Source organism: Diaphorina citri, unplaced genomic scaffold (genome assembly GCF_000475195.1).
Source record: "Diaphorina citri unplaced genomic scaffold, Diaci psyllid genome assembly version 1.1 scaffold599, whole genome shotgun sequence".
Classification (NCBI taxonomy): Eukaryota; Metazoa; Arthropoda; class Insecta; order Hemiptera; family Psyllidae; genus Diaphorina; species Diaphorina citri.
This window is the reverse complement of record NW_007378033.1, coordinates 87,175-102,150: the sequence shown is the minus strand read 5'-3', so window position 1 is coordinate 102,150 and position 14,976 is coordinate 87,175. Positions and strand designations below refer to the sequence as shown.

Genomic DNA, 14,976 nt, shown 5'->3' with positions numbered 1-14,976 from the left:
TCTTTTACCGATCAAGAGTGAATTCGGAAGTAGAGATCAAAGCTTCAGTACCTATAGGAACTAGGAAACAGGCAAACGGGTAATGTTGCTGGCAAACCCCTTGAAAAATTCTAAAACCAACACCTGAATAGAACTTGAACAAATTGAGTCATACATAGGTGTACAGGTCGGAGCTTTTAGTAGTTGTCCAATTATATTGCAAGGCCGTCGTTGAGGTACCATTTGTTTGTTTTCGCTTTATTATGACATCAATATGTGTATTGTCCTTTGATTTTATTGATTGTATGTGCTCATTTCTGATGATGATCTTGAGGATAGTCAGAGAGGTGTAATTATTTTGATGACCTGTCAATGCATTGTCATTATTTGTGACGTAAGATTGTGCTTGGTTAGTGGTTATGATGTTCATTATTCCCATTCGGTATGGCATGAGATGATAGTAATCTTCTGACACATTTGTATGATAAATAATGAGATGCTAATCCAAAACTATGAGGTACCCCGCGGATATCAAAACTACGATGCTCATCAGCATCAAATCATGGTCAGGATGTGAGGAAAACTTTAGCCTACAATATGGTGCTCCAAGATCATCAATTTCACAAGATCAGCCCACATGTAGATTTGGTGAACAAAAAATACAATACAATGAAATCGATTTGGACCTATTCTGAGCTCAGATGAATGGACGAGATTGCACACCGATTAGCCAAGCTAGTATTAAAAGCTTAGATGATAACCAAACGCGTCTATCTCACCTATTATCCTACAAATGTGGGTCAAATTCAACTCTGAAGTCCAAGCATTCAAATCTTGCCGATCGTAAACCTACATAACGGCATACTTATCTGATATTGAATTCCTTGCATAGCTATGAGTCGTGTTGTTTCACTTTTACTATGCATAAAAGTTACAAACTTGACGTTTAGACGTGGACTTCACCGTCAGAATTCGTAGGCCGTGGATATGTGGTAAATACATACGTAGGTGGTTTATGAAACCGCGTTTTCGAGTTTGAAATTTCGCTTTGTTATCACGGTATCAGTGAATTGGTGTTAGACTCCGCTAAGGATGAATCGTCTTCAATTCTACAAAGCACAACTGAAAAATTAGGTAGAACTACCGTCAAGAAATCTAGGAGATATATTTTGTCCAATATTGGCCCACTTTCCTCCCTTTCTAACCCAACCTTCTTCTTCTGTTACAGGCCCCCCCCCCCATGTGGTCATCATGAGGTGGTTCCAGAAATCATCCTCTTACGACGCGGCACCGCGTCTGCTCAGTCTATCGCCATTGCGTCATGAATGTGACGCGACCGCGACATCTCTCCTAGCGTCGACACACACCCCGTCACCTGCCAGAACCAGACGATTGTCCAGAATTGGTGAGTTGATTTTGAGTTCGTTTCTGAGACTAATTTTGGATTTCACCAATGACTTAATGAGAGATTTCACTAATGGGAGAATTTTTAACGATCCAAACAGGAGGTTTTGAAAATTCCTCCTTTATGGATCACTAAAAACTCTTATTAGGATCATTAAAACTCACACCTATCAATACGAGGAGGTTTGGGTACTCGATTCCCGCAAAAGTTCAACTACACGTTGTTATTGAGTAAGGAAAGAAGGAAACACGTTTAATTACTCAATCTTCTCCAAACTATAAACTTGCCTATCTTGATACACTTTACTTTAGAGTTAGAGCTTGATGTAGGTAGTGTATGATCATACTGATCGCTGTAAACTGCAAAATGGGGGCGTTTGAGCTGCACTGCTTCATCAAATCTTGTCAAAAGTTCAGTCCAGTTGTCGTTTTACCTTTTTTAAAGAAGCCCATGAGAATTATTCCATTTGAATCCCAGAAAACGGTCAGATCTGCCGGAAAATCACTTTTTCGGCCGATTTGACTGATTTTGCCAGCTTGGGGCAGATTCTCCAGCCGCAGTCCATTGTTTGACTCTCGTTTTGTGTCAGGGTTGTAGTGATGGATACAAAACTCATCCACGGTCACAACTCAATGCAAAAATTCACTTGGATTGCGTTTCCATAGGTCTAGGCAAGCCTTTGAACAAGTCACTTGCTGTCAGTCGCGGCACCCATTGTGACAGTCGCGGCAGCCATTGGGCGGATAGGTTTTTCATACCCAGCATCTCATGAAGGATCTTGAAAACTGTTCCATAAAGAATGTCCACACTCTCAGCTACAACACACACTTTCGTCCGTCGGTCTAGGACCACCAGATCATGGACTTTTTCCACAAGTTCTTCGGTACGCACGTTTTTGGGCCACCTGGGTGGTCCTCAGCAAAAACACTCGTGCGTCCTTGTTCAAATTCGCTAAATCAAAAGTGAATGGTGCTCATAGATGAAGAAAAACCCCCACACACAGCCTCTAACTTTGATTTGATCTCATCACACTTTTTCCCGTCCAAAATGAGGAATGAATTGACTGCGCGGTACTGTCCTTTTCCCATCACAGTCAACTACTGCGAACACAACAACTTCAATCGACCGAAAAATCAATACTAATAGATTTATCGATTAGAAATTTCTAGCATAAGCATTTGAGATGTCAATCTATCAATAGGCTACAATAAGTTTGCTCAATGTTGTATCATGTCCCCAAACACAGGTACTTATTGATCCACCCTCGTACATACGTAGGTGGTTTATGAAACCGCGTTTTCGAGTTTGAAATTTCGCTTTGTTATCACGGTGTCAGTGAATTGGTGTTAGATCCCGCTAAGGATGAATCGTCTTCAATTCTACAAAGCACAAATGAAAAATTAGGTAAGTAGAACTACCGTCAAGAAATCTAGGAGATATATTTTGTCCAATAGGTATTGGCCCACTTTCCTCCCTTTCTAACCCAACCTTCTTCTTCTGTTACAGGCCAATACAATGAAATCGATTTGGACCTATTCTGAGCTCAGATGAATGGACGAGATTGCACACCGATTAGCCAAGCTAGTATTAAAAGCTCAGATGATAACCAAACGCGTCTATCTCACCTATCCTACAAATGTGGGTCAAATTCAACTCTGAAGTCCAAGCATTCAAATCTTGCCGATCGTAAACCTACATAACGGCATACTTATCTGATATTGAATTCCTTGCATAGCTATGAGTCGTGTTGTTTCACTTTTACTATGCATAAAAGTTACAAACTTGAAGTTTAGACTTAGACGTGGACTTCACCGTCAGAATTCGTAGGCCGTGGATATGTGGTAAATACATATGTAGGTGGTTTATGAAACCGCGTTTTCGAGTTTGAAAGTTCGCGCTTATCTGATATTGAATTCCTTGCATAGCTATGAGTCGTGTTGTTTCACTTTTACTATGCATAAAAGTTACAAACTTGACGTTTAGACTTAGACGTGGACTTCACCGTCAGAATTCGTAGGCCGTGGATATGTGGTAAATACATACGTAGGTGGTTTATGAAACCGCGTTTTCGAGTTTGAAATTTCGCTTTGTTATCACGGTATCAGTTTTTATTAATATTTATTATAGTGGAATTGGTGTTAGACCCCGCTAAGGATGAATCGTCTTCAATTCTACAAAGCACAACTGAAAAATTAGGTAGAACTACCGTCAAGAAATCTAGGAGATATATTTTGTCCAATATTGGCCCACTTTCCTCCCTTTCTAACCCAACCTTCTTCTTCTGTTACAGGCCCCCCCATGTGGTCATCATGAGGTGGTTCCAGAAATCATCCTCTTACGACGCGGCACCGCGTCTGCTCAGTCTATCGCCATTGCGTCATGAATGTGACGCGACCGCGACATCTCTCCTAGCGTCGACACACACCCCGTCACCTGCCAGAACCAGACGATTGTCCAGAATTGGTGAGTTGATTTTGAGTTCGTTTCTGAGACTAATTTTGGATTTCACCAATGACTTAATGAGAGATTTCACTAATGGGAGAATTTTTAATGATCCAAACATGAGGTTTTAAAAATTCCTCCTTTAGGGATCACTAAAAGCTCCTATTAGGATCATTAAAACTCACACATATCAATACGAGGACGTTTAGGTACTCGATTCCCGCAAAAGCTCAACTACACGTTCTTATTGAGTAAGGAAAGAAGGGAACCCGTTTAATTACTCGATCTTCTCCAAACTAAACTTACCTATCTTGATACACTTTATTTTATCAGTTTGAAATTTGTGCTTCGAGAGGAACCTACGTTTTTTCACAATTGTCTGTTTTTTCCCTTAAGAAACTGAGTTTCGTAGCTAAGGTTTGTAGACTGTGTATTGAGTTTTCAAGTGACTTTTTCATTTTTTCTGGACTTAAAACATAATTCTCAATAGATTTAAATGCATTGCAATAATTTTATGTGAATACTTTTTAAATAAATGGTAAAAAAAGGTGCAGTGTCGGAGTTCCGAACGGTGTAGAGATAATCGTCTCGGGTAACAAGTATTTCACATGAATGTTTTCTCAAATGTACCATTGTTCGAATTTCTTTTTATTTTACCATCTTATTTAATATTTTTTGGTTTTAAATCATAAAATAGTGGTGAGTAATTAATGAATAATTGGTATCTACTTAGGTACTTTGTTTAATTCTTAGATTTAAAATGGCAAAAGTCAAGAGGAAGTCAAAAGCTAGAGAAATCACTCTAAACCTACTTTTTCTTTTTTTTAGTAGAAAATTCTTTCTACTTAAGTAATGGAAAATGTAAAAAAATATTAGATTGAAAAAGACTGAAGGTAGGTAGGTACATAGGTACTTAAGGGTAGTAGGTATTAAAGAAAAAAATGTAGATTAGAAACTGATGATTTTCCAAAGTTTTAAGCCTGAGATTGCACTTTCTTTTTGGAAAAAAAGGTCTAAAATACTACCTACCCTCAGTAATCTAGAAAGAAATTCGAGTACAATAATGTAGTTACCTACTTACTTACCTACCTACATACTGTTCAAGTACCTTTTTATCTAATTTTACATTTAAGATTATTTTAGTGTGCATACTTAGGTATCTTTTACCTGTTACTTACATGATAGGTATTTATTTTTCAGGAGTAGAAGTAATTAAATATTGACAGTAACAATAGTATGTAAAGAAAGAATAAAAGTAATAATGATAAGATTGATAAGTAATAATAATATTTAAAATAATAGAAAGTAAAAAAACATTGGACTGCTTTAAAAATATCATTCATGGTAGGTAAGATCAGTACTCAGAGTACTGGTTACAACATAGGGCGATTACTCATACAGAAGGTTCCGAAAATTTCAACAAGCACTCTCAAAAAGTGACGATTATAGAAACAACAGGGGTTTTCTGATAAATCAGTTAATTCTGAAGACATGGTTAATGTTATTAAATTGGAAATTAATCAGTTTAAAAGAAAAGTATATAACAATTTAAAAAAGTCTATAATCACTTAGTTACCTGAATAAATGGACGAGTTATAGCAAATTAAAAATGAAAAAATCCTTAAGGGTGTCGATAACTGGGTGTTTTACCTTAGACTGAATTTAGGATCAAAACCGGATCGGATTAGGATCGGTAATGATTAACTCTTACATTAAGCCATTTTATCGATCTGAAAATTTTGAAATCAACCATTAAGATTGCTTAATCTAATGAAACTTAAACCGAGTGTAAACTCTGATTATAGCACTGCGCCGGCCATTATAAAACTTTTATTTAATAGTTCATATGGAATATGGAGGGCTGGATGGCTAGGAAAGCAAGGACTTAGCTAGAGGATTCAAGAGATTCCCAAGAAAACTCCCAAAGGAATATCTCCTCCATAGTAACTTGTCCTCCGGATGTACTCAACAAACATCAATTTCCCATGTCCAACAATTTCCGATCCCTACAAACCCTAGAAAACCACTGATGAACGTGGTTATTTTTTCACTGATTTGTATTTACTATTTTAGTCTTTACAATAATTCAATATTTAATGAAGTCCGAGATATACAAAACAAAGCCATCTTAACTGCAAAGAATTACACTTCAGCAATCTCGGACTTCAGCAAAGAACAGCAACACACGGAAATAAAGAACACAAAGGACACGGTGATGTCGACACAAGAATCACCTAATGACCCATTACAACTCGAGATTACCGCGTTATGAAGACGTTACCTAGTGTTAAGAATACTATCTAGCGTACACAACTACACAGCACTTCAGCAAAGAACAGCAACACACGGAAATAAAGAACACAAAGGACACGGTGATGTCGACACAAGAATCACCTAATGACCCATTACAGCTCGAGATTACCGCGTTATGAAGACGTTACCTAGCGTATACACGTAGTTCACTTACCAGTAAGTTCCTGGGTTACGGAGATGTTGTGGAGGTCACGAGTCATGTATGACGAAAAGATAGCTAGCACTCTTCATGACGAGACGATAGTACTACCAATCTAGTCATGGGTTGTGGACCCTATCAGGAACGTGACCATGGTCTGAGAGACAACTTTGTGTTCCCTTTTATAAGGGGAACAAAAGTGGTCATTTGACCTTTGAGACATAATGTATGTACCTACTACCTACTTAACAACACAAACATGATATTTATTTTGGAAGTAGGAATTTTAATTGTGTTAAGCAGAAATGCTTGTCACAAAAAATGTCATTCTCCGCCACTCCGCTAAATTTTATTACTTGACTTGGACTCGCACCACCAACCTCCAGATCCAGAGTCCACCGTGCTTAACTACTGCACCACTGTGGTCGGTTTATTTTGTACCTCTTTCCGAAATGCGACTATTTTTGCAGTATTTCAACCGGTGCTATAGTCTTGGCACTCTAATAGTCAACCAAAACCTACCTAATATGTCCGCTAAATTTTATTACTTGACTTGGACTCGCACCACCAACCTCCAGATCCAGAGTCCACCGTGCTAACCACTGCACCACTGTGGTTGGTTTATTTTGTACCTCTTTCCGAAGTGCGAATATTTTTGCAGTATTTCTATTTCAACCAAAACCTACCTAATATCAAGATACCTAAGAGTTAGACAGGTAGATTGAATTTATCTTGAATATCCTGCACTTGATGTGAATCTATGCCGCCGCGCTCATCGTAAATTTCTTATCTCATTATTCTTTAACGAGCATTCAACTTTTATGTAGGCGGAATTCTGGCCAAAAAATCACTCAAATTATAATGATCCTAAAAACTCGATGATCCTGCTGAGGCGTAGGACGAACAAAGGATGGATTGACGAATGAGATATGTCTTCAATATGACAACCAATAAATTGCTATTGGAAATCAGCTTTGATTTATTCTGGTCTTGGGTTCGGAGTGACGTTTATGATTGGGTTTGAGATGATCAAGGGTTTAAGAAATATTGAATATGTATTTCTGAAGATCAGCCTGCTTTTGAAGACGGATTTATGATTATTGGTGATATGAAATTGTACGATTCCTGGTGTACTCTAATCGTTGCTGAGACAAACCTGATGATTTTGTTCTTTTCCTGTGAGTCCACATGGAAAACTGATTTGTTCAAATGAAAGTTTGAGACTCCTAGAAGTCTTCAATAAAGTGGTCAAAACGGGATATTTTTTTTTATAAATCATATACCTAGTTTTCTTCTTCAAGTGGACCTGGACATCCACTAATCCACTAGCTTTATCTCCATACGAAAGTCCAAAATCAAGCATCTCACGAAGTGCACAAGATTACTGAACCACAGAGCAGTCTAAAATGATCAGTGTGTTGAGTGCAACTGATGCTCGACAGTATTTACGAGACCTTTGTACAGATCTACTGATACCTACCTAATTATTCTTTTTCGTGGTAGAGAAATTGTTGAAAAATATGTACTCAGCATTAATACTACCTAAATAATTGTCACTGTTCAAGTGTTCACACATGTTTACGAATCCGAACGTATTACCGAATCCGAACAAATTTATTATAATAAATTTGCCTGCTACATGCATACCTAGCCATGTTATGAACTTGAATTCTGGCATGTTGTCCCACCTATAGCTATACCGGCAATATTGAAGAACATTACAAAAAGTTAGAAGTGAGGTACCTACCTAGAAATCATTCTGGTAAATGATATTTAACCAAGCTATTCTAAGTAATTTCTGAGGCACTTCTTGTTAACGTGTTCAGATTGTTCAGTGTGTGAAATATGATTGGCCTCTCCTTGGATGATCTCATGATTACACAATCCATGGAGAATGTTAGGGTTGAGACCCGACAGGTCTGCCAGAACCTAGAATACCTAGATCTCCAAGAGGAATATCTCATGATTACACAATCCATGGAGAATGTTAGGGTTGACCCGACAGGTCTGCCAGAACCTAGAATACCTAGATCTCCAAGAGGAATAGGTGCTGGCACTTCACATCTTCATTCCATCCAATCCTTATGGTCTTTACCTCAAGGTCATATGGATTGTCAAGTACTGGGTGAACCTTGGAAAAGCTGCGCCCTTATGAGCTATAAGAATATGGGATCTACAAAACTGGTCTTTTACCTGAGGTTTCAGAAATTTGTCATTTGCGGTATCGCAAAATAATATAGGGCATGAGACCGGTATTGGGATGGATAAATAAGCCTCCAACTTTCTGAATATTAGGTGTTGTCAGGGTCATTTAGACGCACTCTCAGAATCAAGCAGACCACCCCGTATATTTGGGTTTGGGTAAACCACTTGTATATGTTGACTTACGGCTGAAGATATGTTATTTAAATTTGAATCGTGCTTATTGATTCCCCATTCCTTTTCACAACGTTCGTCCTGAGTAGAATTCTTATTTCACTTTCATTCATATTCTTATCGGATGGGGATTCACCTCAGGTATTCTCCCAAGTTGACCTTTCTGGTTGAGAAGATCACCAGACGAAAACTATCGGACAGGTCGATCTAGACAGCTAGACACCCACACACACTCTGTCTGGTTGGTTATTTCCTTGTGTTCGGGTAGGATTCTTTTGCTGTCTGTATGACTGAAATAAGTGGATTTTTTATTGCTTGGAAAATTGGTTTTGTTCAATTATTTTTATAATTTATATTTGACGTCAGTAGGTTTTTCTATGGAATTCCTCTGATTTTTGATTGTTGATTTGAATTTCCTTGTAGGTACCCAATAATTTTAATTTTATTGATTTAGCCTGTTTTCAAGGACCCAAAAGTTTATTAGAAAATTCTGATTGAAGCAACCTCCTTGGAGTACGCTTGAACATTGGAGCTCTCTGGTTCGATTCCCGCCAGAGTTGTTATATAGTCTTTCCCGGGTCTGTGCTTGGAAAACGGTGTACACCCATCCGCGTGAGGACAACTGAGTAGCCCTCTTTTCAGGGGGAAAGGTAGAAATCTATTTTAAGGTAGCAACACTGAACTTAAATATTGTTTTCATAATCACAATACCTATTGGGATGGTGTGCTCACCACTAACCTTGTCTTCTAAAAATACCGTGAAGGGGGAAGGGAAAGGTATTCTCGGAGTTGTTTTATCTACTGTATCGTTGAAGATATCAAGATGTCCGCGGGCATTTTTCTCACAACACTGAACTTAAATATTGTTTTCATAATCACAATACCTATTGGGATGGTGTGCTCACCACTAACCTTGTCTTCTAAAAATACCGTCAAGGGGGAAGGGAAAGGTATTCTTGGAGTGGTTTTATCTACTGCATCGTTGAAGATATCAATATGTCCGCGGGCATTTTTCTCGGTATTACCAATCTAGTCATGGGTTGTGGACCCTATCAGGAACGTGACCATGGTCTGAGAGACAACTTTGTGTTCCCTTTTATAAGGGGGACAAAAGTGGCCATTTGACCTTTGAGACATAATGCTACCTACTCTACTACCTACTTAACAACACATGACACATGATATTTATTTTGGAAGTAGGAAGGAGGAAATTTAATTGTGTTAAGCAGAAATGCTTGTCACAAAAAATGTCGTTCTCCGCCACTCCACTAAATTGTCTTGATCTAGATTGCACCAGGACTTGCTACTTGCAACACATCTTACACAGGACTTGCAACTTGCAATACATCTTACATTCATATACCTAGTCATCAAGTCATCATCAAGCAAAGTCAAAGCTTCCTCTTTACCTGGGTAAACGACTTGTAGGTGTAGGTATCTCATATACGTACATAGGTAAGTAGACAGTCTAGCTCTAGATACCTACATGATTGTGTATTACACTACACTACAGAATGTACACTTCTACACACTACGTTTATGAGTTAAAGTCAAAGTTCCTCTTTACCTGGGTAAACGACTTGTATGGTGTAGGTATCTCATATACGTACATAGGTAAGTAGACAGTCTAGCTCCAGATACCTACATGATTGTGTATTACACTACACTACAGAATGTACAATTGTACACTTCTACACACTACGTTTATGAGTGTTGTGGTAAGGCGACAATATTCACCATTTCATCCAGGATGATAATGTTTGCATTACCATTTAGTTCATTTGTAATAATTATTCCATAACGCGTCCTTTTACTTTTTTTCCATCGTGTTATGTAATGCTGGGAATGTAATTGATATTGTTGTTGTTTTATTGTTGTTGTTTCACCATTTCATCCAGGATGATAATGTTTGCATTACCATTTAGTTCATTTGTAATAATTATTCCATAACGCGTCCTTTTACTTTTTTTTCATCGTGTTAACGTGAATACCAGCTCACTTTCCCTAACAACTTTTGCGCTTTAATGTTGCTAGATTTTTTGGTTTCTTGGGGTGCGGTACCTCTTGTTAATTTATCCGCAATCAAATATCTACTACGAATGGCACTACTAGACCACTATGGAATGAAAGAAATATACCTACCAGAAACAGAAAAAGAATTTTATTAAAAAATTATAATAAAGAAAAATGAAATTTATTGATTTATTTTGTGTTGTTTGTTCACTTTTAGTATTAGGTAAATAGGTACTTTTATAATAGTAGGTATACATATTTATATTAGGTACCTACTTCAAATTTGAGAATTTAAAATATTTACTCCCTAGTGGCCCAAAGGGAACACAAAGTTGTCTCTCAGACCATGGTCACGTTCCTGATAGGGTCCACAACCCATGACTAGATTGGTAATACTATCGTCTCTTCATGAAGAGTGCTAGCTATCTTTTCGTCATACATGACTCGTGACCTCCACAACATCTCCGTAACCCAGGAAATTACTGGTAAGTGAACTAGCTGTGTAGTTGTGTACGCTAGATAGTATTCTTAACGCTAGGTAACGTCTTCATAACGCGGTAATCTCGAGTTGTAATGGGTCATTAGGTGATTCTTGTGTCGACATTACCGTGTCCTTTGTGTTCTCTATTTCCGTGTGTTGCTGTTCTTTGCTGAAGTCCGAGATTGCTGAAGTGTAATTCTTTGCGGTTAAGATGGCTTTGTTTTGTATATCTCGGACTTCATTGAATATTGAATTATTGTAAAGACTAAAATAGTAAATACAAATCAGTGAAAAAATAATCGCGTTCATCTGTAGATTTCTGGGTTTGTTTGGATTGGAAATTGTTGGACATGGGAAATTGATGTTTGTTGAGTACATCCGGAGGACAAGTTACTATGGAGGAGATATTCCTTTGGGAGTTTTCTTGGGAATCTCTTGAATCCTCTAGCTAAGTCCTTGCTTTCCTAGCCATCCAGCCCTCCATATTCCATATGAACTATTAAATAAAAGTTTTATAATGGCCGGCGCAGTGCTATAATCAGAGTTTACACTCGGTTTAAGTTTCATTAGATTAAGCAATCTTAATGGTTGATTTCAAAATTTTCAGATCGATAAAATGGCTTAATGTAAGAGTTAATCATTACCGATCCTAATCCGATCCGGTTTTGATCCTAAATTCAGTCTAAGGTAAAACACCCAGTTATCGACACCCTTAAGGATTTTTTCATTTTTAATTTGCTATAACTCGTCCATTTATTCAGGTAACTAAGTGATTATAGACTTTTTTACACACAGAGTCGACGCCGTCGATCGATGTCGAATGAAACCGTGCTCTTCATATCGATCGACGATATTTGGACACAACTTTATATGAGTTGCAGTCGGTGTCGACTATATTTGGACACAACTTTATATGAGTTGTCGATCAACTTCGGTCCATCAGTGTAGACGCACGTTTAGAATAGACTCAAGATTCCATTACGGACTTGACGATTGTCTTGATCTAGATTGCACCAGGACTTGCTACTTGCAACACATCTTACACAGGACTTGCAACTTGCAATACATCTTACATTCATATATGTATACCTAGTCATCAAGTCATCATCAAGCAAAGTCAAAGCTTCCTTTTTACCTGGGTAAACGACTTGTATGGTGTAGGTATCTCATATACGTACATAGGTAAGCAGACAGTCTAGCTCTAGATACCTACATGATTGTGTATTACACTACACTACAGAATCTACAGTCTACACACTACGTTTATGAGTGTTGTGGTAATGCGGGAATATTCACCATTTATTCTTCGTTAATTGAAAGATGATCTTGAATGATAAAGCTGCATTCTTGTTTTCAGCCTGGGTTTTCACTCTCAGGTATGTTGGGTACGTGATGTTGTTTCTTCGTTAATTGAAAGATGATCTTGAATGATAAAGCTGCATTCTTGTTTTCAGAATTCTTCAGTCTTGGATCATTAGCATTAGGAGCATGATTCATTGCCTTCATTCAGGCACATGTCGCATAAGTGTTTCCATTTTCGTAGCTTTGCAGCTTGAAAGAATAGACGAGGTTCATGGATTTTTGGCTTGTTTTTTGGTGGTACCTGTATCTTAAGATAGTATTCCTCATGGGAGGGACATTTGGAGTCAAAGAAGACAATAACTTAACCTCTATACTCGCATTATAACGTAGGTATTCAGCAAAAAAGAAGCCTGGGTTTCTCTTAAATTCTTCAGTCTTGGATCATTAGCATTAGGAGCATGATTCATTGCCTTCATTCAGGCACATGTCGCATAAGGGTTTCCATTTTCGTAGCTTTGCAGCTTGAAAGAATAGACGAGGTTCATGGATTTTTGGCTTGTTTTTTGGTGGCACCTGTATCTCAAGATAGTATTCCTCATGGGGGGGACTTTTGTCAAAGAAGACAATAACTTAACCTCTATACTCGTATTATAACGTAGGTATTCAGCAAAAAAAAAGGCCGTTTAGCGTTTAGGATCTAAAGTATACATGCTGATTCATCTACAAAGGGAGGGTAGATATGCGCAAAGTCGTATGTTGCCAACCTGTTGTCCTCGGAATTTCATGCTCAGTTAAGTAAGCCAGAACGAAAATGATATCAAATGTGTGTAGGTACAATTAATACCTACACCTCTTAGATCAGGTACTATAGAGAGCTTGCTTCCTCTTCAGGTCTGAGATAAGCTTGAGTTCCGTGTTGCCCCCCGTCTTTCTGAAGGTGTATGGCGGAAAAAGCTTCAGACCGTCTCTTCTGAGAGACCAGAATTCGAAAGCTTTTCCGCCACACATATTCCGACCGATTGACAGACTAGGAGGGTAGGTATGCGCAAAGTCGTATGTTGCCAACCTGTTGTCCTCGGAATTTCATGCTCAGTTAAGTAAGCCAGAACGAAAATGATATCAAATGTGTGTAGGTACAATTAGTACCTATACCTCTTAGATCCAGGTACTATAGAGAGCTTGCTTCCTCTTCAGGTCTGAGATAAGCTTGAGTTCCGTGTTGCCCCCCGTCTTTCTGAACGTGTATTGCGGAAAAAGCTTCAGACCGTCTCTTCTGAGAGACCAGAATTCGGAAGCTTTTCCGCCACAAGATCAGGTACTATAGAGAGCTTGCTTCCTCTTCAGGTCTGAGATAAGCTTGAGTTCCGTGTTGCCCCCCGTCTTTCTGAACGTGTATGGCGGAAAAAGCTTCAGACCGTCTCTTCTGAGAGACCAGAATTCGGAAGCTTTTCCGCCACACATATTCCGACCGATTGACAGACTGTCAGATTGAGGCGAGGGGATTGGGGCGAAAGCCGGCAGGTGCCCCCTTTCAATTGCCCACCAAGGGTGGAAGGAGGGACTACTTAAAAAAAAAGTCTGTTGGACGGTCTGCGCGTGAGTTCCTTTTTCTTCCATTTCCCTACAATGTACAGTGGTACAAAAAGACGGAACAGTTTAGAATACTGGAACACAACACAAGGCAGACTATCAGATTGAGGCGAGGGGATTGGGGCGAAAGCCGGCAGGTGCCCCCTTTCAATCGCCCACCAAGGGTGGAAGGAGGGACTACTTAAAAAAAAGTCTGTTGGACGGTCTGCGCGTGAGTGGCCGGCACAAGCATTCCAGACTATCAGATTGAGGCGAGGGGATTGGGGCGAAAGCCGGCAGGTGCCCCCTTTCAATCGCCCACCAAGGGTGGAAGGAGGGACTAACTTCAAAAAAAAGTCTGTTGGACGGTCTGCGCGTGAGTGGCCGGCACAAGCTTTCTTTTTCTTCCATTTCCCTACAATGTACAGTGGTACAAAAAGACGGAACAGTTCAGAATACTGGAACACAACACAAGATAGGTGTGTCGGCACTGAACGATATAGGTAGGAATGTAAAGGTTAAATATTCCGATACAAAAAGGTCAGCCTGATATCGCATCCACTTGATGGCATGTGTGGGTGCCAAGCTATCTCTGCCTAATAGGACTTCTCGGATGTAAACACTATGATTGAATGCCGGTCATAAGTTCATAACAATTGGTTTTTTTTTACTTCTGAAGAACCTACCATTGTTATGCGGTTAATTGCCTTTAATTTCTTGAAACTCGTGCACTTCTGTGACTAGATCAAAGCCAATGGCTGAGATTTCAGTTCGAAACGCACGCAATTTTATTCATCCACCTATGTTTTTTCTATGTTTCGCTATTAAATATTCCGATACAAAAAGGTCAGCCTGATATCGCATCCACTTGATGGCATGTGTGGGTGCCAAGCTATCTCTGCCTAATAGGACCTCTCGGATGTAAACACTATGATTGAATGCCGGTCATAAGTTCAT

General features: G+C 38.9%; 1 protein-coding gene across 1 annotated transcript in view; it reads left to right on the top strand.

Moving 5' to 3' along the window:
* Positions 1–3,655: 3,655 nt before the first annotated feature.
* LOC103510431 overlaps positions 3,656–14,976 on the top strand; it is a 33,800-nt gene continuing 22,479 nt past the window's right edge. Inside the window, exon 1 of the mRNA XM_026824482.1 lies at positions 3,656–3,847. Within this exon, the coding sequence (XP_026680283.1) occupies positions 3,694–3,847 (154 nt within the window). The 5' untranslated portion in view covers positions 3,656–3,693. The remainder of the gene's footprint in view (positions 3,848–14,976) is intronic.